The sequence below is a fragment of the Balaenoptera ricei genome, chromosome 10 (assembly GCF_028023285.1).
Source record: "Balaenoptera ricei isolate mBalRic1 chromosome 10, mBalRic1.hap2, whole genome shotgun sequence".
In the NCBI taxonomy this organism is placed as follows: Eukaryota; Metazoa; Chordata; class Mammalia; order Artiodactyla; family Balaenopteridae; genus Balaenoptera; species Balaenoptera ricei.
This window is the reverse complement of record NC_082648.1, coordinates 63,339,735-63,364,171: the sequence shown is the minus strand read 5'-3', so window position 1 is coordinate 63,364,171 and position 24,437 is coordinate 63,339,735. Positions and strand designations below refer to the sequence as shown.

Here is a 24,437-nt window from a genome sequence, read left to right as displayed (position 1 = left end):
TTTAATTCTTATTTTCAGAAGCTTTCAGTTGCTCTTCATTTCCTAGATGGCAAGGTTAACTATAGAGCCTGGTATTCCTTGTTTTTGCTATCTAGCCCAATGCTATCATACTTTTCAGGAAATAAATTTCCCTTCCTCTGCTTACCTGGGCAGAGAAGGTCAAACAATCATTCCCAGATTCCACTAGAAAGGAGAGTGGGAGAATAAATGCAGTCTCACCCATAGAGAGCCCAATGTCAACCAGGGCTTTGTCTTGCAATGATGGTACCCTTAGAGGAAAATTTAGAAATCACTCCTCAGGCACCTTGGAGATGAAATGAACTTCTGGTGGATCTTTGAAGTTATTTTAGCATTTTGTGCTTGGCTATTTATTACTTCATATTTTACAAAATAATTTCTATTTCAGAGCTCCTTAAAAAAAAATCTTTTACCATACAGTCTGTATTTTCTCTACTTCATTCTGTGTATCTATACCCATTTATTGCTTAGTATGAGCAATGATGTAATTAGTACATTTCTTCTTTTCATCTTCAGTTCTCATCACTAAATTTCATTCATTACATTCTTCCTTTACTTTTGTACTTGATTACATATTTAAATACATTTAAATTTACTTACATCTCTATTGTTTGATTTATCAGATTTAAATAATATCTTTTGGCTCCTGGCTATAAAAGGTGATGAAATTAAGCACATTTTTTCTTCCTCTCTCTTCTCCTCCCAAGTTTTATGAATTTTATGTATATTATATATTATGTGTATACTCTCTCTCTCTCTCTATATATATATACATATATATATACATATATATATATATATATATATATATAACCAGAATTTATTACCTGTACAGTTTGTTTTATAATTATAACCTTCAGGTTTGTTTTAGTCTTTGTCTATCAGTTAAGATTCAATGCTTAAGGACAGTTCTTTCAGTGCAGCTTTTTGCTTTTCCATTTATCTTTTTGGTGAAAGTCATCTTCTAGTAGTTTATTGAAGAAGTGCTCATGAGAACTATATACCACAAGTTACTGAATGTATCCACAATATTGGTCTAATTGCTTATATGTGAATAATAAGTTTGGGCTGTTTATAAATTCTTGGTTGACATTTCTTGTATTAAGGACAATATAGGCATCACTCTGCTGACTCTTAGCATTGATTGTTATTGTAGAGAAGTTTGAGGCCAGCCTGAATTTTTCTCTTCTATGCAGGACTGTCAATTGCCAATGTGGCATTACTATCATACCAGTGTAAAGTCGATTTTGTATTGTAGAGCTGAAAATGGACCTAACTATCTTTCTGTGAATTCCTTTCTCTGTATAGCTTCAGGTTAGAGTTTGCCAAACACAGGACTGCTAGTGAAATTTGGATTATTTAAAAGAAGACCATTATTCTTCAGAGGTGGTTGTTGGCCAGAGAATTCAATGGATGTGAGATTCACAGTTACCTCTTTGGTAGAATGGAAGACTATTTTCTTTGCTGCTGAACACTGAGGCAGTTTGTGGGAGCTTTCTCAAAGATTCCTGAGAATTGCAGCAATTTCCTGGTAAGCTTTTGAGAACCACCTATTTGGTGCTCCAGGCTAAGAGGTCTTCAGTGTCTGCTTCCCTGACCTTTTGACGATGCTTCCTCTGCTTTTTTCATGGCAACTTCTCTGATCTTCACTACCCTAGAACATTCATATAAGTTATATTTCCTACTCTAAACACTGTATTGTCAGAATACTTACAGTGGCTGTTTTTCTGATTCAACTGACTGTTAAACTCTCTAATAAATGATTTTACATTTTTGCTTAGATGCTTAAAGGATTCTTTTTTTTTTCTTCTAACTTACCCGGGGATGTCTAGATGGTGACTACTTTGTGTCACATTTTCCTGGCACATAGTATACACTTTTTTTTCTTTACAAGGTTTTTTATTTTATTTTATTTAAAATTGAAGTATAATTGACATAAAACATTATATTAGTTTCAGGTGCACAACATAATGATTCAATATTTGTATATTTTGTGACATGATCACCACAATAAGTCCATTTTATATCTGTCATTATACATAGTTACAAAATCTTTTTTTCTTGTGATGAGAACTTTTAGGAGCTACTTTCTTAGCAACTTTCAAATATGTAATACAGTATTATTAACTAGTCACCATCCTGTGCATTACATCCCTATGACTTATTTATTTTATAACTGGAAGTGGAAGTTTGTACTTTCAACCTCCTTCACCCATTTCATCCACCCACCTGTGGCAACCACAAATCCATTCTCTGTATCTATGAGCTTGGCTTGTTTGTTTGTTTGTTTGTTTTTAATTCCATATACAAGTGAGTCCATATGGTACGTGTCTTTCTCTGTTTGACTTGTTTCACTTAGAATAATGCCCTCAAAGTCCATCCATGTTGTCACAAATGACAAGATTTCCTTCTTTTTCATGGACAAATAATATTGCATTTTATATATATATATATATATATATATATATATATATATATATATATATGTCATATTTTCTTTATCCATTTATCCACTAATGGACACTTAGGTTGTTTCCATATCTTGGCTATTCTAAATAATGCTACAATAAACATGCGAGTATATTAATCTTTTTTAGTTAGTGTTTTCATTTTCTTTGGATAAATACCCAGAAGTGGAATTGCTGGATCATATGGTAGTTGTATTTTTAATTTTGGAGGAACCTCCATACTATTTTCCATAGTGGCCACCCCCGTTTACATTCCATAGTATGCACATTCGAGAATTTCTATTTCTGAAGGTTTTATTTCTTTAAATATCTATATATTTAGCTATAGCTTTATTTTCTGTTCTATTAATTTGGTTCTGTTCTTCAGGGCCTCTAATTATTCATGTGTTAAATCTGATTATCAGTGCATATTTATAGTTTTCTCTTTAATCTTTTAAATTCCTTGCTTGCATTTACTGTGTTTTCCAGCATTTTTGGTTCCTTGTGCTGTTTTCAATGTGATATTTACTTCTGTAATTATTTTACCTTTCTTTCCCCGTGTTTTTCCTGTGGTATGCCAGTGGTTTTATCTTCTGTTATCTTGCCATATCTTTCTTGATCTTTGTGTCTTTGCTTTGATCTCGTGTTTTAAGGTTCTTTATTAAGATTATTTTGAAGATGGTATATCTGTTCTCATTTCCTGTCTGTTCCATGGCAGGATGTTCTGGAGATTGATGGCAGTATTATTTTGCCACTTGTTTGTTCATTTTTCTATTTTTCTTTGAGTCTTTTTTGTATAGATCATGTATCAGTTTTTTTTTCTTTCAGTATCATTTATTTTCTATGCTGTGTAACAAAATACCACAAACTTAGGATGACACACATTTATTACCTCACAGTTTGTGTGGTCAGGAGTCCCAGCATGACTTGGCTGGGTTTTCTGCTTTCAGGTCTCACCAAAAAAGCAAAACCAAAACAACTCACTGGAAGCACTCAATAGCAAAATAGAGATGACAAAGGAAAGAGTCTGTGAACTTAAAGACAATAGATCAACAGAAATGATCCAATCTGAGAGAATGAAGATTAAAAAATGAAGAGAGTCCCAGGGAAACTGTGGGACAACAAAAAGTCTAATATTCATGTCATCAGAGTTCCAGAAGGAGAAGAGAAAGAGTGTGATGGTGAAAAAAAAAAAAAATAAGAAAATAATGGCTGAAAACTTCTGAAGTTTGGAAAAAGATATAAACCTACAGATTCAAGAAGTTGAGCACACATCAAACAGAATAAGCCCAATGAAATCCATGCTCAGACACATTAAAATAAAACTGCTGAAAGTTAAAGACAAAAAAATAAAATAAAATCTTGAAAGGAGTCAGAGGAAAATAACATTACCTATAAAGCAAGAAAGAGTTAAATGACTGGATTTCTCATCAGAAACCAGAGAGGCCAGAAGGGAGTGGCTGCTACAATATTTTTGAAGTGCTGGAAGGAAAGAACTGTCAAGAAAACAATTCTATATCCAGCAAAAATAACCTTCAGAAATGAAGAAATATAGACATTTTTAAATGAGGGAACCCTAAGGGAATTTGTGGCCAGGAAACTTTCTCTAAAAGAATTACTAAAGTACATTCTTCATATTGAGGGTAAATGATACCAGAAGAAAACCTGCACTATCAGGAATTGAAGGGAGAGCCACAAAATGATAAAAATAATAGACTATCTGGGTAAATATAATAGACTATTCTGTTCCTCTTGAATTATTTAAAATATATTTGAGAGTTGAAAACAAAAAGTATAACATTGATGGCATTTTCAATGTATGTAGATTTAATATGTAAATAACTATGGGGTAAGGTAAAGGGATTTATATGGTGGTAAGGTTTCCACATTCTAAATGAAGTGGTAAAATATTGATTCTAAATAGACTGTGAAAAGTTAAGTATGCATGTTGTTATCCCTAGGACAACAACTGAAAAAATTATACAAAGAGATAGGTTGAAACCAAAATAGACAAATTAGATGAAACACTGAAAAATGTTTAAATAACACAAAAGAAGGCATAAAAGGGAAACAGCAATAAAAAATAGAGGGAAAAAACAGAGAACAAATAAAATGGCAGACCTAAATCCAATCATTGTAATAATTTTATTAAATGTAAGTGGTCTAAACACACCAATTAAAACAGAGATTGTCAGAATGGATTAAAAAACATGACCCAACTACATGCTGTCTATATGAAATATAGGCAGTTTAAAAATAAGCATAAATGAACAGAAAGCTGAAGTGCCTATATTTACATAGATAAAATAGACTTCAGTGTAAAGGAAATTGCTGGGATTAAAGAGGGACATTACTTTTTTTCTGTCCAGTTTTATTAATGCTGTATAAGTTTAAGGTATACAGCATAATGATTTGACTCATATACAGCTTGAAATGATTACCACAGTAAGTTTAGTGAATATCCATCATCTCATATAGATACAAAGTAAAAAAAAAGAAAAATTTTTTTCCTTGTGATGAGAACTCTTAGGATTTACTCTCTTAATAACTTTCAGATATAACATACAGCAGTGTTAATTATATTTATCATCTTGTATATTACATCCCAGTACTTATTTATCTTATAACTGAAAGTTTGTACGTTTTGACTACCTTCATCCAATGCCCCAAGAGGGACATCACTTATTGACAAAATGGTCAATTCACCAAGAAAGTATAATAATTCTAATTGTACGTGCACCTAACAACAGAGTTTCAACACACATGAAAAAACAAAAACAAACAAACAAAAAAACCTGACAGAACTAAAAGGAAAAATAGCAAAATCTACAATTATAGCCAGAAACTTCAACATCCTTCTCTTAAAAATTGATAGGATAACTAGGTAGAAAATCATTAGGGATATAGACGTTCAACACCATCAACCTACAGAATCAAATTAACATTTTTTGGAACACATAAATAGCAGAAATACATTCTTTTTAAAGCACCCATAGAATATATACCAAGGTAGAATGTATCTTAGGTGAAAAAAACAAACCTCAAAAATTTAAAAGAACTGATATCCATATACAGTATGTTCTCTGACTAAAATGGAATCAAACTAGAAATCAGTAACAGAAAGATAACCAAAACGTTTAAAAATACTATTTACAACAGCTCAAAAAAAATGAAACACTTAGAGATAACTCTAACAAAATATGTACAGAATATATATTCTGAAAATCACAAAACATTGATAAAAGAACTCAAAATGTTTCTCCCCCAAAATGCAGAAACAAATTGTGTTTATGCATTGGCAGACTCGGTATAGTCAATGTCCATTCTCTCCAGATTGATCTATAGATTTAATGCATTTTCTATCAAAATCCCAGAAAGACTTTTTATAGACAAAGACAAGCTTATTCTAAAACTTATATGGAAAGGCCAGGCATTTTAAAACCATATTTTAAAATTAAAGTAGGAGGAATCACTTTACCTGATATTAAGGGCCTATTATATAGCTACATTAATCAAAACAGTGTGGATTGGTAGAGGGATAGACTCATAAATCAATGGAACAGAATAGACAACACACAAATAAGCTCAACTGATTTTTGACAAAAGTGCAAAAGTGATTCAATGGTGAAAGGATAGTGTTTTCCACAACTGGTGATGGAATACTTGGTCTTCCAAGTGCAATCAATCAATCAATCAAAGAACTTCAGCATAAACCTCACATCTTGTTCAAAAATTAACTTAAAATAGATCATAGATCTAAATGTAAAACTGTAAAACTATTAGAAGAAAACATAAGAGAAAATATTTGAGGTTAGGTGAAGTGTTCTTAGGCATGAAAACAAAAGAACAATTTGTAAAAGAAAAAAAATTGATAAGTTGGACTTTATAATTAAAACATTTGCTTCATGAAAGACACTGTCAAGAGAATGAAAAGACAAGATATGGAATGGGAGAAAATGTTTTCAAATTATATATCAATCAAAGGATTTACACCTATAATATATAAAGAACTCTCAAAACTCAAGATAAACAATCCAACTAAAAAATGGGCAAAGGATTTGAATAGACACTTCACCAAAGATGACATAATGAGGGAAAATACCACTTGAAAAGATGTTCCACATTAGTAGCCATTAGCGGCATACAAATTAAAACCAAGATGAGATACCACTACACACCAATTAGAATGACTAAAATAAAACATACTGACAATACCAAGTGCTCATGAAAAAACAAAGCAACTGGAATTCCCATACATTGCTGGTGGGGATGAGAAATGGTATTCAACTCAGGAAACAAATTTGGTATTTACCTATAATGTTCAACACATATTTACCATTATGACCCAGTAATCTCACTTCTGGGTATTTACCCTAGGGAAATAAAAATATATCCACACAAAAATCTATACACAAATGTTTATAGGAGCTCTGTTCACAATTGCCAAGAACTGTAAACAACCCAGATGTCCTTCAGTGAATGAAGAACAACAAACTGTGGTACATCCATGTAATGGAATACTTACTACTCAGCAAAGAAAGAATGAAGTATTAATGTATACAATAACGTGGATGAATCTCCAAGGATCATGAGAACAAAAGAAGCCAGTCTTCAAAGTTACAAACTATATGATTCCATTTATATGACATTTTCAAAAAGACAAAACTAAAATGGTGAAGAACAGCTTGGAGGCTGCCAGAATTAGGAGTGGAAGGAAGGTGTGACTATAAAGGGACAACACAAAGGAGTACTTTTTTGGCATAATGAAACTGTTCTCTATCTGATTGGAGTGGTGATAATTTGAATCTATACATATATTAAAATTCATAGAAGTTTAAATAAATAAATAAATAAATTTAAATGATAGTTTTATATTTTGTAATATTATGTCTTATTTTAAATGCCTATCTTCCTAGCTAGACTGTAAGTTCAAAGAGGGCAGAAAGTATGTCTCTCTCCTTATCGTTTTACACCCCCTGCATGGTGCAATGTCTGGCACATAGTTATCACTGACTAAATATTTGTTGATTAGCTAAATGAAAGAGTTTTTACTGGCATTTTAATGGAGAATTAGGAGAAGCTTTGGTGGAACCTACTAGTAAGATGCTATTTTAAACTGGGAATTCCTCAGCCAAGACTTTTGACAGAGTGATATTGTCCTAGATATTTCTATTTTCTCACTTTCCATTCACTTTCAATCCATAGAAATCTGGTTGCTACCCTACTATTCCTCTGAAACTACTTTCAGGTCCCTAATGATCTTCATATTGCCAATTCAATGAGCACACTTTAATGAAAGGGTACACTAGGGGGCTTCCCTGGTGGCGCAGTGGTTAAGAATCCACCTGCCAATGCAGGGGACACGGGTTCGAGCCCTGGTCCGGGAAGATCCCACATGCCACGGAGCAACTAAGCCCCTGTGCCACAACTACTGAGCCTGCACTCTAGAGCCCACGAGCCACAACTAATGAAGCCTGTGCGCCCTAGAGCCCGCGTGCCTCAACTACTGAGCCCACACGCCACAACTACTGAGCCCGCGCACACTCTAGATCCCGTGCTCCGCAACAAGAGAAGCCACCGCAATGAAAAGCCCGCAAACTGCAACAAAGAGTAGCCCCCGCTCGCCGCAAGTAGAGAAAGAACGCGGGCAGCAACGAAGACCCAACACAACCAAAAATAAATAAACAAATAAACAAACAAATAAATTTATTTTTTTAAAAAAGAAGAAAGGGTACACTAGGACTCCCTCTTCTCCTTGTCCCTCTTTTTTTCCTAGGATTCTATTCTTGGTATACCATTCTTCTGTCTATTTTTATTTGGGTGAGTTGTACCTGAGTATGTTCTTCCTTCTTCACATTTTCAGTCTTATCCATATGTTAATGATTCTGAAATACAGCCCCAATCTGCAACTGAAGTTTACTAGTCTTATCTGCTCAGATGTTAAATACGTATTTAAAGCTACTAATGATAGAAACTGAGCCAATTGCATATTTCCCGTAGCTTCCTTTCTTCATATTATTCATACCTCAATAACTTTAGTTTTCTATTTCTTTATTTTCATCAGTCTGGGACAGTTCTTCATTCAATTTGACATTCAGATCTTGACACTAGTGAAGATAACAAGCCACTTATTTTGTGGAGAAATCCTCAGTTTTTTAAACAAATCTGCAATTTTGACTTATGCTTCCTTGTGGTTGGATTAGGTTTTGTATCTTTCGTAGGAATACCACAGAAGTGATGATGTGCTCTCTTCATTGTATTCTCTCAGGTGGTGCAGGGTTTTGGTTTTGATACTTCCTGTTGCTGGTGATGTTCACTTTGATCATTTTATTAAGGTCATGTCCGCCAGGCTGCTCCACTGTGAAGTTATTCTTTTCCCTTAGTAATTAAGTATTTCTATGGGGAGTTACTTCCGAACTATGCAAATAAACTGTTACTCATCAAACTTTTAATTTATTCATTTATTAATTTATATCAGTATGAATCATAGTTTCTTGTTTTAAGCCAGTGAGTTATAACTGACTACTATTATCATTATTTTGGCGCTCAAATTGTCCCAGATTTGACCAGTAAGAGCCCTTTAAGATGGCTTCTGTGTCCTTTTGGTTACATGTCTCCATCACTCTTTGAGCACTTCCTTGCTTTCAGATATAAAAAGATGCTTTGGCTTATCTTATGTTTCTCCTGCCCCAGCCGTTGAATCTGACCTTTCTCCAGTGAGCCCTGGTTCCCTTTAGTGCAGACTGGAATTTAGAAACCAAGATCTGAGTACTATTGTGCTCATTGCTTTAGGGGTCGGGGGGACACTGTTCCAAGGCTCTCTCAGAGCTAGGGAATATATGTATGTTGATACATACACATACAAATATTTACATCTATGTTTATTTATATTTATTGAAACCCTTAAGTTCTAATACCTCTAATTCCAAATCATCACCACAAAATTCATGCTTGTTTACTTCCTGTTCATATTTGTACTCCACTGAGTACAAATACAATGGAAATACAGAGTACAAATACAGTGAGAAAACTGGCTCCATTATCCTTAATCTATTTACTTATTTGATCCGTCCTCCAGTATGCTTCTAATCTCCCGTCACTGCTTCTACTCCCTCCTCGACATGGGTACCCTGTTCTTACTGCTTGGGCTCTGATACTCCACTTTAGGGTGGTAGAGTTACCAGATTTAGCAAATAAAAATATAGGTTGCCTAGTTATATTCAACTTTCAGAAAACAACAAAAATTTTTTTAAGCATAAGCATAGCCCATGCAATATTTGGGATATACTTATACTAAAAATATTTTTTGTTTTTTTGAAATTCAAATTTAACTTGGTGCCCACCATGTAATCTGGCAACCTACAGGTGGATCCTCCACTTGTACCCTTCTCCTACCCTGCTCAGACTCTGAAACTTAGCTTTGGACCTCTCCAATGTATGGATTCCTTTCTTACCCCACTAGGGCTCTGACCCCTACCATGCCAAGCCACCTCCCCCACAATAAAGGCTTCCTCACCTAGTTTGGACTTTGACACTTCATGTGAGGTTGCCCTAAAATATGGATGTCCCCTTACCTGTTTAGTTTTTAATACCTCTCTCCAGATCAACCCTATATGTGAATCCTCTCCTCATTCTGCCTGGGCTCCAACACAGTTCCAGACCATACCTCCATGGATGCCTTCCTTACTTGCTCAGACTCTGATACGCTAGGTCAGGCTTCTCCTTCCCACCCCATGTGGATTCTATCCTCACTTTGCTTGGACTCTGACACCACATAGTGAGCCACTCCTGCATGGACATCCCTTTACCCTGATCTTATACCCCAAGCCTGACCTCATGCAGGTACACTCACCTCACTCCATGAGGGCTCTAACTTCCCATACAAGGCCATACCATGTGGACACTGTTCTCCCCCTACTTAGGCTCTTTCCCCATGCCTACTACATCATGTATGAATCCCTTGTCTTCTTGCTTAGGTTCTAACATGTCACATCTGGAGGCCCTCTGTGTGGATGCCTACCTCTTTCTGACCTACCCAATGGCTTTAGGTCTGGATATTTTCAGGAAGAGAAAGAAAAGGCGAAGAGGAAGAGCCAGGTTTTGCATCTTGATTCAAATGAATCAAGGGAAGAAATGTTACGGTGGAGTCACTCCAGCAGTGGCATATAATGAAATTGTTCACTAGTTTCTTTAACACAAAAGCCTAATATGCCCCTTATTTACTGTCTGAATTTAACCCCTACCACATTCCTCTAAGCATCATATATTCCAGATATAGTTATACTTTTGGATTATACATTCTCATGTTTAGAAAAACTAAAAGAAAAATTTAATAAAACATATTTTCTACTTTTATCTTTTGAATGTTTAGGGGAAAAATGAAAATAAAAGGCTATTAAATATTTGCTACTTTACTTCTTTCCTCTTTCTGAATGTTTTGGAATACCCCATCCTTTAGAGCAGTCACTCTCAAACAGGCTGCTATTTCAGGAATTAACTGAGAAGCTTTTTCAGGGCATAACTGTTAGTTCTCATTCCTTCTTTCAGATTCTAGTATGAACTTAGGGGCAGGAATAATAGTAAGAGAGGGCAGAAGAGGTTGTGTAGTTTAAAAAAATCTAAAGATGATACCGTTTGATACCACATTTGATAATATAACAATACCATTCTGAACAAAGGAACAATATTAACATGGCAATGAAAGACTAGTGTTCACCACTTCTTTTTCTTGTCATCAAATGCATTATGGATTTTTTTCATGTTTCAGTTATTTTCTTTAACTTACTGCATAGAAAATCTGTGCATCTGTCATAGCTGCTACATCGAGAACACATTAATCCTCGTTGATAAGGACTTCTTGACAGAGCTCCTCTACAAAAAAGCAGAAAACATTTTGTTAGAAAAAGTCTCAAATTTTATGTTATTTAAATAGTATGGTTAACCAATTTTTAGTTAATTTATAAAGGCTATTTAATTTTAAAAATGGACTTAAGGGAGTACTTAAATTGGAGGTGTAATCTTCCCCTTCTTTTTTTCCCCCAGAAATACTCTCTTCTGAAACTAATTCCCATTAATTTTAAAGTATTGTAATTTAAATATGAGGGAGTTTTAGAGCTTCTTTCTTTTTATTTTGTATCAAAATTTTCCTTTAAAAATGGATGTTATAGAATGTTTTATAACTAATTGCTTCCTGATTGGCACATACGTATAAAAAGCTATATATAAATGATATATTAGTTTTCTGAAACATTTGCAAAATCCTGAAATGCCTATTGTCACAAATACCCAGCTGCATGGATTATTTTGAGGTCTACATGAAAAATACATAAATATATAAACAAGCAAATAAATGTAAATGAGATTTTACAAAGTTGGTTTAATCCATTGTACAGAGCACAGGGGAGAAGTAAAAAATTATTACATCAATTGCCCAGAGGTAAGTTAGGAAAAGAGGCCCAAAAATAGATATGAATTGGGAAGCATATTTTAAAACATCTGAATAAGAAAGATAGAGAAGATAGATAGGGAAAAGATATTTTTGAGTGAGAAGAGGGTCATTAATTGTGGTTATTTAAACATGATTGCTTATTTACTCAGTGTATAATTGCAAGCTATAAACACAAACATTAGGCATTTAAGTCTCTGGTTAGGCCACTCTGGGCCATCTAGAAGAATGGCCAAACCTTAGAAATACATATTCAAAAACCTGAATATCAAATTTCTGAGTCATATCTTATCAGAAGTTTTTGACGATACCCAATAAGGTATCTGATACCCTCAAATGGCAAGCTTTCAAGTACATCAAGGATATACAGATATCTGTTGTTATTTGCAGATCATATATCGTTCTCTAATTTCACTGTTCCACAATCAAACCATTTCAAGAAGGAAATGAATTTTGTTTGGATCCCAGCCAGAATACTAGCCGTCAAGAAATCCAAGAATTGATCCAGTCACCTTTACCTAATACCGTAGTTTACTTTTACTGCCTTAATTCTTTATCACTGAAATAGATGTCTCCAACACAAAAGTAGAGCTTATACTGTTCTAAAATCCCTGGGGTGGGGGACCTCTGTTCTTGTACCTATGCAAAAAGTTACTCACTATACAGACTGCCTTTAAAACCTGGAGCAAGCAACCTACATGTCCATTAACAGATGAATGGATAAAGAAGATGTGGCGCATATATACAATGGAATATTACTCAGCCATAAAAAGGAACGAAATTGAGTTATTTGTAGTGAGGGGGATGGACCTAGAATCTGTCATACAGAATGAAGTAAGTCAGAAAGAGAAAAACAAATACCGTATGCTAATGCATATATATGGAATTTTAAAATGCAGTACTGATGAACCTAGTGGCAGGGCAGGAATAAAGACGCAGACGTAGAGAACAGACTTGAGGGCACAGGGGTGAAGGGGAAGCTGGGATGAAGTGAGAGAGTAGCACTGATGTATATACACTACCAAATGTAAAATGGATGGATACTGGGAAGCTGCTGCATAGCATGGGGAGATCAGCTTGGTACTTTGTGACCACCTAGAGGGGTGGGATAGGGAGGGTGGCAGGGAGGCTCAAGAGGGAGGGGATATGAGGATATATGTATACATATAGCCGATTCACTTTGTTGTACAGCAGAAACTAACACAACAATGTAAAGCATTTATACTCCAATAAATATGTGAAAAAAAAAAAACCCAAAACCCGGAGCATAGGCCAATCATCCCATGACCATAATGTCTGATAACCATGGCCTGGAATAACTCTGGAAAGGCAAATAAATATATAAATAAATACATCAATTAATTAATCAAAATAAATAAATTCACATTGTGCTAGAATACAATGGGCCCTCCTTTTCAAAGATATGAATATTATAAAACTGTTTATATTAGGTAGCCAGAAATGGCAAGCTAATACTCTCTCATGTTAATCTTCCTGTTGTTCTGAGTTTCTAAAAAGTTTAACCTAAAGCAACTTGAGTCTGAATCTACAGTACAAGTCCACAACTGCAATTGGAATTATTGGGCTGGGTTAGGAGGAAACAACAGATAAGTATCTACAACTAGCAAAGTCCATTGAAATTTCATAGCTGCCCTGGTGGTGCCTGAAGAAATAGATGATATTCTCTGTCTTTAGGCATTTGCCTTTTCCGAGAAGCAGCCCAGGGGTTCGCTGAGACCAAGTCCTGACTCTGAACATTGTTCTCTGGAACTTTTCTTAGACTCGCATCTGGCCATATCTTCAGTATATTGCCACCTATAGGATATGTGTCCAGGCCCTAGATAAGGACATGTCACCTGGGTAGCCCAATGGGTAAACTATTCCCATGCCCAACCCAAAGTCCATTAGAAAACCATTATTCAAATTTTATAATAGGTCTACATTGTTCCAGAATGAGAACACAATTCTGGTGGTGATGGAAAATTTTATTGCCTGCCACTTGGTTCATGAAGGAGATAATCCAGCTCCATGGATTGACAATCTAGGAATTACAATTTGTAGATAGATTCTTCTCTTCAAAGTTCTCCATGTGCAGACTCATATAGTCTGTATATTGTCCATGGAACAATGGCCAGAGTACATCAAATAGATATTGATTTTTCCGTATTATATAACCAGAATAACTAGGCCACCTACAGTAACTCTTTTCACTTTTACTACATCCATATGGCACTGAGAAATATCACAGTGCTGGCTTCTGGTTCATATTCAAACATCTATAGATTTCCGAAGTAGACTTAAAGAATCTATCCCAATAAGCTAGAGAAAAATACAATGCAATAAGCATCAAAGATTATCTTTTAGAGATTCTATCTGGCTCTTCTTCTGATTCATCTAATATATTTGTCTTTGCCCAAAACTCCATGACTACTTCTTGGACCTATTCTAGGTCAAGGAAGGTATGGATCCTGTTGTTTTCTGCCTCAAATTATCCCTGTATATGCAAAGCTACCTCACTTTATATCACTTTCTGTGAAAATCAGTTGGTCACATCTCCTCCCTTCACTTCCACATCTTGCACCTAAAGGACCAGGGAACACAGTTAAACACCTATAAAGCTCCTTGAGGCTAATATTATTTAGTTGTACCATCCTCTAATCCTCCCCAAGATACCATCTACCTTCTGATCATGCCTCCTTATTCACTTTGGTATCTGGCTCACCATTTTGCTTTTTAGTCAAAATTGTGCCATTGTCTACAAATTTGGGACCTAGAGGATTACAATATGCTAATGGATAATTCATCCAATAACTTGGTCTCTATGTTATTGGATGTCTTCAGCATCATAAAACTTCCTAATGCTCCATAATTGTCACTTTTGTAGCCACATTCTGCGTCTTGTTATCTCCTAAATCTGCTCTACTTCTGAACTCACAAAATCACACATTCCACTCACTGACTGCAACCTCCTGTCCATCCAGGTTGCTAACTCATTTACTCCCGTCACACTTGTCCATTAATTTCACTGGTTCCACAGTGTACTTTCTCTCCTATTTTTCTCCCTATCCATCGTGTTGTCTTTTCTCAATCCAGCTTAGGTCCATCACTTTGCATGTTCTCTACCTAAAATCCTGAAACTCGCTTGCACTATTTTCCTTTACATCCACCTGACAAAACCCCAGTGTTGGAAAAAGTGAAGGAATCTTACTGTCTGCATGTTCTTCAGGGCTGCTGGGTGCTGCTGGAGGAAAATCATTAGACTAGGTAGAGAATATCTCTATCATTCTCTATTCAGCTTCTGCTCTCACGTTCCATAATAACTATTTCATATCTTCCCAGTCCTCAAAATTCCAGCTTCACTGTCTCTCCCTTTATTCTCAGGACATGATCTATTCTACTTCACAGAGAATCATAATAGCTCTTAGACTGGAACTCGAGAAATTTTCTGTCACTAAATATGACAAATATACCTACCCCTTCTTTCTTTCCTTTCTAATACAACTGAAGAACTGGTCCTCATTCTTTCTAAGGCTAATCTCTCTCTCTCTCTCCCTCTTTTTTTTTTTTAGTTCAAAAGTCATATAATTAATTGTTTGCACTTTTTTTGTTGTTGTTGTTGGTCCTACATTTTTTTTTAAAACATCTTTATTGGAGTATAATTGCTTTACAATGGTGTGTTAGTTTCTGCTGTATAACAAAGTGAATCAGCTATACGTATACATATATCCCCATATCTCCTCCCTCTTATGTCTCCCTCCCACCCTCCGTATCCCACCCCTCTAGGTGGTCACAAAGCACCGAGCTGATCTCCCTGTGCTATGCGGCTGCTTCCCACTAGCTATCTATTTTACGTTTGGTAGTGTATATATGTCCATGCACTCTCTCACTTCGTTCCAGTTTACCCTTCCCCCTCCCCGTGTCCTCAAGTCCATTCTCTAGTAGGTCTGCGTCTTTATTCCTGTCCTGCCCCTAGGTTCTTCAGAACCATTTTTCTTTTCTTTTTTTGATTCCATATATATGTGTTAGCATATGGTATTTGTTTTTCTCTTTCTGACTTACTTCACTCTGTATGACAGACTCGAGGTCCATCCACCTCACTACAAATAACTCAATTTCATTTCCTTTTATGGCTGAGTAATATTCCATTGTATATATGTGCCACATCTTCTTTATCCATTCATCTGTCGATGAACACTTAGGTTGCTTCCATGTCCTGGCTATTGTAAATAGAGCTGCAATGAATATTGTGGTACATGAGTCTTTTTGAGTTATGATTTTCTCAGGGTATATGCCCAGTAGTGGGATTGCTGGGTTATATGGTAGTTCTATTTTTAGTTTTTTAAGGAACCTCCATACTGTTCTCCATAGTGGCTGTATCAATTTACATTCCCACCAACAGTGCAAGAGGGTTCCCTTTTCTCCACACCCTCTCCAGCATTTACTGTTTGTAGATTTTTTGATGATGGGCATTCTGACTGGTGTGAGGTGATACCTCATTGTAGTTTTGATTTGCATTTCTCTAATGATTAGTGATGTTGAGCATTCTTTCATGTGTTTTTTGGCCATCTGTATGTCTTCTTTGGAGAAATGTCTAGTTAGGTCTTCTGCCCATTTTTATATTGGGTTGTTTGCTTTTTTGATATTGAGCTGCCTGAACTGCTTGTATATTTTGGAGATTAATCCTTTGTCAGTTGCTTCGTTTGCAAATATTTTCTCCTATTCTGAGGGTTGTCTTTTCGTCTTGTTATGGTTTCCTTTGCTGTGCAAAAGCTTTTAAGTTTCATTAGGTCCCATTTGTTTATTTTTGTTTTTATTTCCATTTCTCTAGGAGGTAAGTCAAAAAGGATCTTGCTGTGATTTATGTCATAGAGTGTTGTGCCTATGTTTTCCTCTAAGAGTTTGATAGTGTCTGGCCTTACATTTAGGTCTTTAATCTATTTTGAGTTTATTTTTGTGTATGGTGTTAGGGAATGTTCTAGTTTCATTCATTTACATGTAGCTGTCCAGTTTTCCCAGCACCACTTATAGAAGAGGCTGTCTTTTCTCCATTGTATATTTTTGCCTCCTTTATCAAAGATAAGGTGACCATATGTGCATGGGTTTATCTCTGGGCTTTCTATACTGTTCCATTGGGGGGAGGAGTAAGAAGTGGAGATCACCTTCCTCCCCACAAATACATCAGAAATACATCTACATGTGGAACAACTCCAACAGAACACCTGCTGAACGCTGGCAGAAGACCTCAGACTTCCCAAAAGGCAAGAAACTCCCCACGTACCTGGGTAGGGCAAAAGAGAAAAGAAAAAACAGAGACAAAGAATAGGGACGGGACCTGCACCACTGGGAGGGAGCTGTGAAGGAGGAAGTTTCCACACACTGGAGGAGACGGGGTGGGGTGGGGGTGTAGGCAGGGGGGGAGCTTCGGAGCCACGGAGAAGAGCGCAGCCACAGGGGTGCGGAGGGCAAAGCGGAGAGATTCCCGCACAGAGGATCGGTGCCGACCAGCACTCACCAGCCCGAGAGGCTTGTCTGCTCACCCGCCGGGGCGGGCGGGGGCTGGGAGCTGAGGCTCGGGCTTCGGTCGGATCCCAGGGAGAGGACTGGGGTTGGCTGCGTGAACACAGCCTGAAGGGGCTAGTGCACCACGGCTAGCCGGGAGGGAGTCCGGGAAAAGGTCTGGAGCTGCCGAAGAGGCAAGAGACTTTTTCTTGTCACTTTGTTTCCTGGTGCGTGAGGAGAGGGGATTCAGAGCGCCGCTTAAAGGAGCTCCAGAGACGGGCGCTAGCCGTGGCTATCAGCGCGGACCCCAGAGACGGGCATGAGACGCTAAGGCTGCTGACGCCGCCACCAAGAAGCCTGTGTGCGAGCGCAGGTCACTCTCCACACCGCCCCTCCCGGGAGCCTGTGCAGCCCGCCACTGCCAGGGTCCCGTGATCCAGGGACAACTTCCCCGGGAGAACGCACGGCGCGCCTCAGGCTGCTGCAACATCATGCTGGCCTCTGCCGCCGCAGACTCGCCCCGCCTCCTCCGTACCCCTCCCTCCCCCCGGCCTGAGTGAGCCAGAGCCCCCGAAGCAGCTGCTCCTTTAACCCCGTCCTGTCTAAGCAAAAAACAGACGCCCTCAGGCGACCTACACGCAGAGGCGGGTCCAAATCCAAAGCTGAACCCCAGGAGCTGTGCGAACAAAGAAGAGAAAGGGAAATCTCTCCCAGCAGCCTCAGGAGCAGCGGATTAAATCCCCACAATCAACTTGATGTACCTGCATCTGTGGAATACCTGAATAGACAACGAATCATCCCAAAATTGAGGTGGTGCACTTTGGGAGCAATGATATATATATACATATATATATATATATATATGTATATATATATATATATTTCCTTTTTCTCTTTTTGTGAGTGTGTATGTGTATGCTTCTTTGTGTGATTTTGTCTGTATAGTTTTGCTTTTACCATTCGTCCTACGGTTCTGTCTGCTTTTTTTTTTTAAGTAGTTTTTTTAGCGCTAATCTCTTTTAAACCCTTCCTTTTTGTCTTTTTTTTTTTTTTTTTTAACATTTATTTATTTGGCTGTGCCGGGTCTCAGTTGCGGCCTTGCGGCCTGTGGAATCTTTTTTTTTTTTTTTTTTTTAAACATCTTTATTGCAGTATAATTGCCTTACAATGGTGTGTTAGCTTCTGCTTTATAACAAAGTGAATCAGTTATACACATACAATATGTTCCCATATCTCTTCCCTCTTGCATCTCCCTCCCTCCCACCCTCCCCATCCCACCCCTCTAGGTGGTCACAAAGCACCGAGCTGATCTCCCTGTGCTATGTGGCTGCTTCCCACTAGCTATCTATTTTACATTTGGTAGTGTATATATGTCCATGACACTCTCTTACCCTGTCACATCTCACCCCACCCCCTCCCCATATCCTCAAGTCCATTCTCTAGTAGGTCTGTGTCTTTATTCCTGTCTTGCCACTAGGTTCTTCATGGCTTTTTTTTTTTTTTTTCCTTAGATTCCGTATATATGTGTTAGCATACTGTATATGTTTTTCTCTTTCTGACTTACTTCACTCTGTATGACAGACTCTAACTCCATCCACCTCATTACAAATACCTCCATTTCATTTCTTTTTATGGCTGAGTAATATTCCATTGTATATATGTGCCACCTTTTTCTCTTTTAAAGCCTTCCGTTTTCTCAGGGACTTGTATCTTTACATATATGCCTTTATTCTTTATAAAGAATTACTTTTATTCTGTATTAGATCGTTCATGTCAATATTTAAATATGCTCACATCTTACCCATTTTAAAAACAAAACAAAATAAAAACAACAACAAAACAGTTCTCAATTCATTCCAACCTGGCATCAGTTTCCTCTACTTCATAGAAAGAGTTTTCCTATGTTTATTAATGAACTTCTCTTTAGATCTGATATTTTAAAGTCCTGACTTTGCTTGACATCTTGGAACTTGAAATTTTGGGCAAGTTTTTCCTTTTAAAAATATTCTTTCCCCACACCTTCCCTGATACCATACTATTCTGCTTTTTCTTCTACCTGTCTGGCCACTCTTCTTAGGTCTCCCACTTATCTTCCACTAACTGCCCTTAAATGTTGGCATGACATTCCATAGGTCCTATTCTCTTCTCATTCCATACTCTCTTGCTAAGCAATCTCATCTATTCCCATGATTTAAATTACCCTATGTTTCCTGGCACTCCAAATATTTCTTTTATGCCATTCCTCACTCATGAGCTTCTGACCTAAATAACCACCTGCTTACTAAACATCTCAAAGTGAGTATTTCACAGCCAACTCAAATTCATTATGTACAAAATGGAACTCATTATCTTCCCTCCCAAAATGTTCAGTGTTCCCCTTTGCAGTTAATGCCAATACCATTCATGCCTGATCATAAATTTGAGAATCTTCCTTGACTACTTCCTCTCTCTGATTACTTAATACAATGACCTGCAAATCTTGTTAGTTATACCTTCTGGAAATGTCTTAAATATGTCTCCAATCTCAATCCAGACATCCCTTGTTGATGTAAAAGATAAACAAAAGTAATACATATATATTATTTATAAGTATATGATAGAAAGGAGGAAGCAGAAAAGGGCACCTTTAAAGGGGAAAAAATGTCTCCATCCTCCACTTTCCATCTGTCTCTCCAGAGATAACATCTGTTAACAGCTTCTTATGATTCCTTCCAGAAGAAAGTTTTTCATAAAAATTCTCAGTACTTACATACTTGTGATAGAGACTGCTAGCTGTCAAATATCTCTTGAAATACTGAAATAACAGTATTTTAGCTTGGCACATTAATGGCTAGTCTCAGTACATTTCCCAACCTCTCCTGCAGCTTAGATGTGGCCATGAGATTAATTTTATATCCAATGGAATGGCAGTAGCAGTGATGTGCACCACTCCCCACCTGGTACTCATGCCGCCAACATGTTTCTTTTCCCTTACTATGAGCTTGAGCTAGCTTATGTCTGCGGCCTGGATTTGATCATGCGGACAAAGACACTGCCCCCAGGGGATGGTGAAGAAACAAAATAGGAGCAACCTGGGTCTTTGAATGACTAATGGAGCACAGCTACCCACCAAACTGAAATTTCCCACTTTTATCTTGAATCACTACATTTTTTGGTAATAGTAACTGTTATAACAAAAAGACCTGTTCTTACTTATGATTGTTTTTTATCTTACTTTTTCACCTAACGAGTGAGACCTTTCCATACTGGTACATAGAAAAGTACACCAGTTTTTTCAATGGTTACACAATAATGTACAGTAAATTAATTGCTTAGTCCCCTATTAATAGAGTCGTTGGTTTTTTAAATTTCAGTTTCATGCTATTAAAACATGCTCCAATGTGTATCCTTGTATGTATATCTTGGCCAACTTTCATGAAGATATTACTAAGATAAAATCCTGATAAGGAGATTACAAGATGAAATGGTAAGTATATTTTAAATTTTGTTACACTGCCAAACCCAGAAAGACTGTACCAATTTATTGCCCTATCGCAAATGCAGAGTATCAATTAAGCTTTTCTATATTCTCAAATGGATGAGTGGAAAGTGATCATTTATTTTTGTTTTTACCTGAATTACTTCAATTATGAGTGAGACTGAATATATTTTCATATGATTCATGGTCATTTTCTTTTCTTTTTAGTAAATGACCTCTTCATATCTTCTGCATGTTATTCTCTTGGGTTGTTTCTCTTTTTCTTTTTGATTTGTATGAATTCTTTGTAAATTAAGGGGACTGTCTCTGCCATATATTCCACACATACATTTTCCAGTATATCAATTTTTCTTTGGCTATTATCTATAGTATTTCTTTAGTCATTAATTAGTTTGAAATTTTTATAAAATCAGATACATATTTTTCGGATTTTAATGTTCTGCTTGGTCTGGCTTTTCGTCAGCACCTCTCCATTTTGGCTAGGCCCAAACTGCAGCTCTGTCTTCTCAGCACTGTGCAGCTTCTGAAATCTCTGTGCAGGTCTTCAGCCTGCAAGTAACTGTTGCTATCTAATCCCTTCCAGAATCTCGCTTTGAGGAGTGCAGCTTAGGAGCTGCCCAAGGACTTGCAGAGAACTTGTACACAAGACTTTTGGGGGTCCTTCTCTGCAGCTCCCTCCTCTCTGGGATCCTGTCCTAAATCCTAGGCTACTTAACATCAATCAACACTGATATCTCCTTTGCCCAGAAAATACACAATCTTTGCTTGCTTTGGCTATGGTTTGTACAATAGGATGCTCACAGAGAGAAAACCAAGGCAAATATAGGGTTCCCACTGAGTTTTTTTCTATTTGCAAGGATCATAGCCCTGTATTGGTTGTTTTCTAATGCCTAAAAACAGTTATTTTATATGTTTTGTCCAGTCTTTATAGTTACTTTAAGCAGGAGGCTAATTCTTATACCAGCTTACATAATGTCCAGAAGCAAAGTGGATCAAATATTTAAAAGTTAAAAAAAAAAAAAGAATCGTTAGAAGAAAATGTGAGATAATAATATTTGGGGAAGCTTGTCTAAGTATGAAACAAACCTCAAAACTCATGAAAAAAGTATTGATACATTTTTTTTTTACAATGAAACAAAATAATTCTATTTGGCAAAAATAAATTGCATTATAAATAAAGTCAAAAGTTAAACATAAAACTAGAAAATATTTGTAAATTATATTACATAAAAGAGCTAATTTTCTTGTACATAAAACACTCCTACAGGTTAAAAAGAAAAAAATCCAACAACTTATGAGAAAAACAGTAAATGTATAGGAACCATCAGGTCCCAGTAAATGAAATCCAAATATTCTAAAATATAAAAAAAATACTTAAACTCATGAAAAATAGAAGATGAAAATTAAATATATACATAACTCATAGTAGTAAATAGCAAAATATTTGAAAATATATTATCTTAGCAAGGGAGTTTAAATATAGGCCCCTCTTATATGATGATGTAAAAAAAAGTTGTAATAGAAAAAATGGCGTGACTATGATGAATAGATATTTAGTAATATCTATGCAAATTGAAAGTACACATTTTCTTTGGCCTAGGGTTTCCATGACTATACGTTTACATTATAGCTACTAACTCATGTGACAATTACATGTCTAACTGGATAATTACTGCTTGAAATAAAATTAATAAAATAGCCTAAACGTCCATCAGAAGGAGAGCATTATTCAAATTAATTTTTGTACATCCACTAAAAAAAAAAACACTGTGAAATTCTTAAAAAGAATCTGGAAACTCTTCACGTACTCAAATGGAAAGACTTCCAGTTCATATCAAGTGAGAAAATTAAAGAACACCACAAGAAACGTAGTGCGCTCCTGTTTGAATTATGGAAATGCACACATCTGTGCACCCAGACACACATACACAAAGATAGATATACTTTTCTATATGCACAGAATTTATCTTTTAGGATAAAATTTTGGAGAGAGTAACTGAAAGACAAGGATGGGAACATTATTTTCTCCTTGGATAGATTTTTCCTTCATGAATATGTATCAAGTACTAAACATGATTTATTAAATAACCTAAAATTACAATACATAGAAAGCAATGAGAAAGAGACTATGTCATACGAGATCCTAAGGTCTAGTAAAAATTGTAATCAAAGGAAAATATATAACTGTAAATATCTTCACTATTAAGTAGGATTAAAGATAAATGAATGTAGTATATTTGATAAAAGCAGCAACATATAACAGCCCCTCTCCCTAAAAAGTACTTGGAAGATTAAATATCTCAAAATAATGATATAGAAAACAAAGGAATGAGAAAGGATAAATACCCCCCTAAATCTTTTCTGTCGAAAGATCAATAAAATAGATTAAACCCTCATAAGCAAGAAAGGAAGAAAAATATTCACTATTTACTTCTTTTAAAGGTCCAGCTTTAGATTCAAGTCATTTTCTTCAATCCCAGATCTCTTACCTCCCCCACTGGCCTCTTTTCCCTTCTAATACACCTCTATGCATCAAACTTAACTGCTTCTGAATCTGTATCCTGGCTAACTGCTTCTATGATTTCATACCTGCTTTTACGACAGCTCTTTTCTATTTAAAATACAGATGTTGTATGTATTTGGTTAACGTTGTGTGTGTTTTTTTAAAATTTCTTTCCCAACAGTCTATAAGTGTTTTCAGGATGAATACCATGTAAAAAATGTGGAATTCTATTGCTTAGTTATTGTTTAAATGTACCTACTATAAACATATTTAAATAAATAAAAGATCCTGCAGGAACCTGCAGATGCAACATGTCTAAAAATAAACAAATCCTTTTTTCTTCCACCTTACATCTTTTCCTAACTCAGTTAATAAAATTATTTATCACTTAAACTTAAGTTCTAATGCTCATCTTTGATTGTACCCCCTTCAATATCGAAATTCAAGGCTAATCTAATTAATACTGTTTATTTTACTTTGTTTTATTTTTCTTAGAAATGTATGTTTTTAATTTTATTTTATTATTATTATTTTTTGACTGTACCACGTGGCTTGTGGGATCTTAGTTCCTCGACCAGATTGAACCCATGCCCTCGGCAGTGAAGGCGCGGAGTCCAACCACTGGACTGCGAGGGAATTCCCAGAAATGTATAAGTTTTTATCTTTGAAATTGAAAAATAATCACTAGAAAATGGCATATGTAAATATTGTTTCAGTTCACTTTTTCTGATACATTATAAGCTATCTTAATCTTTATATAGGTATCTATACAGATTCTTTTCTTTTGCTTATTATTTTCTTTTCTTTGATTATTATTTCTGTTCCATTTACTCTGTTTTTTAGGAACACTAATTTATAGATTTATCACCCTACATGGTTCCTTTCTTTTTCCATATATATTTTTACTTCTATTCTACATCTTCGTGTTCTGAAATTTTTTAAGATTGTGGTTGACTCATATTTTCCCTATTGCCAAATCTGCTTTATTCTTCCATTCTGTACTAGCTTGCTGTGGCTACTTTAACAATGCCACAAACTTGGTGGTTT

At 36.0% G+C, this 24,437-nt stretch overlaps 1 protein-coding gene across 1 annotated transcript in view; it reads right to left on the bottom strand.

Annotated features, from left to right (window-relative positions):
* The window catches only part of GLIPR1L2 (GLIPR1 like 2), a 41,769-nt gene that overhangs the window by 2,915 nt on the left and 14,417 nt on the right, over positions 1–24,437 (bottom strand). The window contains exon 4 of the mRNA XM_059937379.1: positions 11,251–11,336. Within this exon, the coding sequence (XP_059793362.1) occupies positions 11,251–11,336 (86 nt within the window). The remainder of the gene's footprint in view (positions 1–11,250; positions 11,337–24,437) is intronic.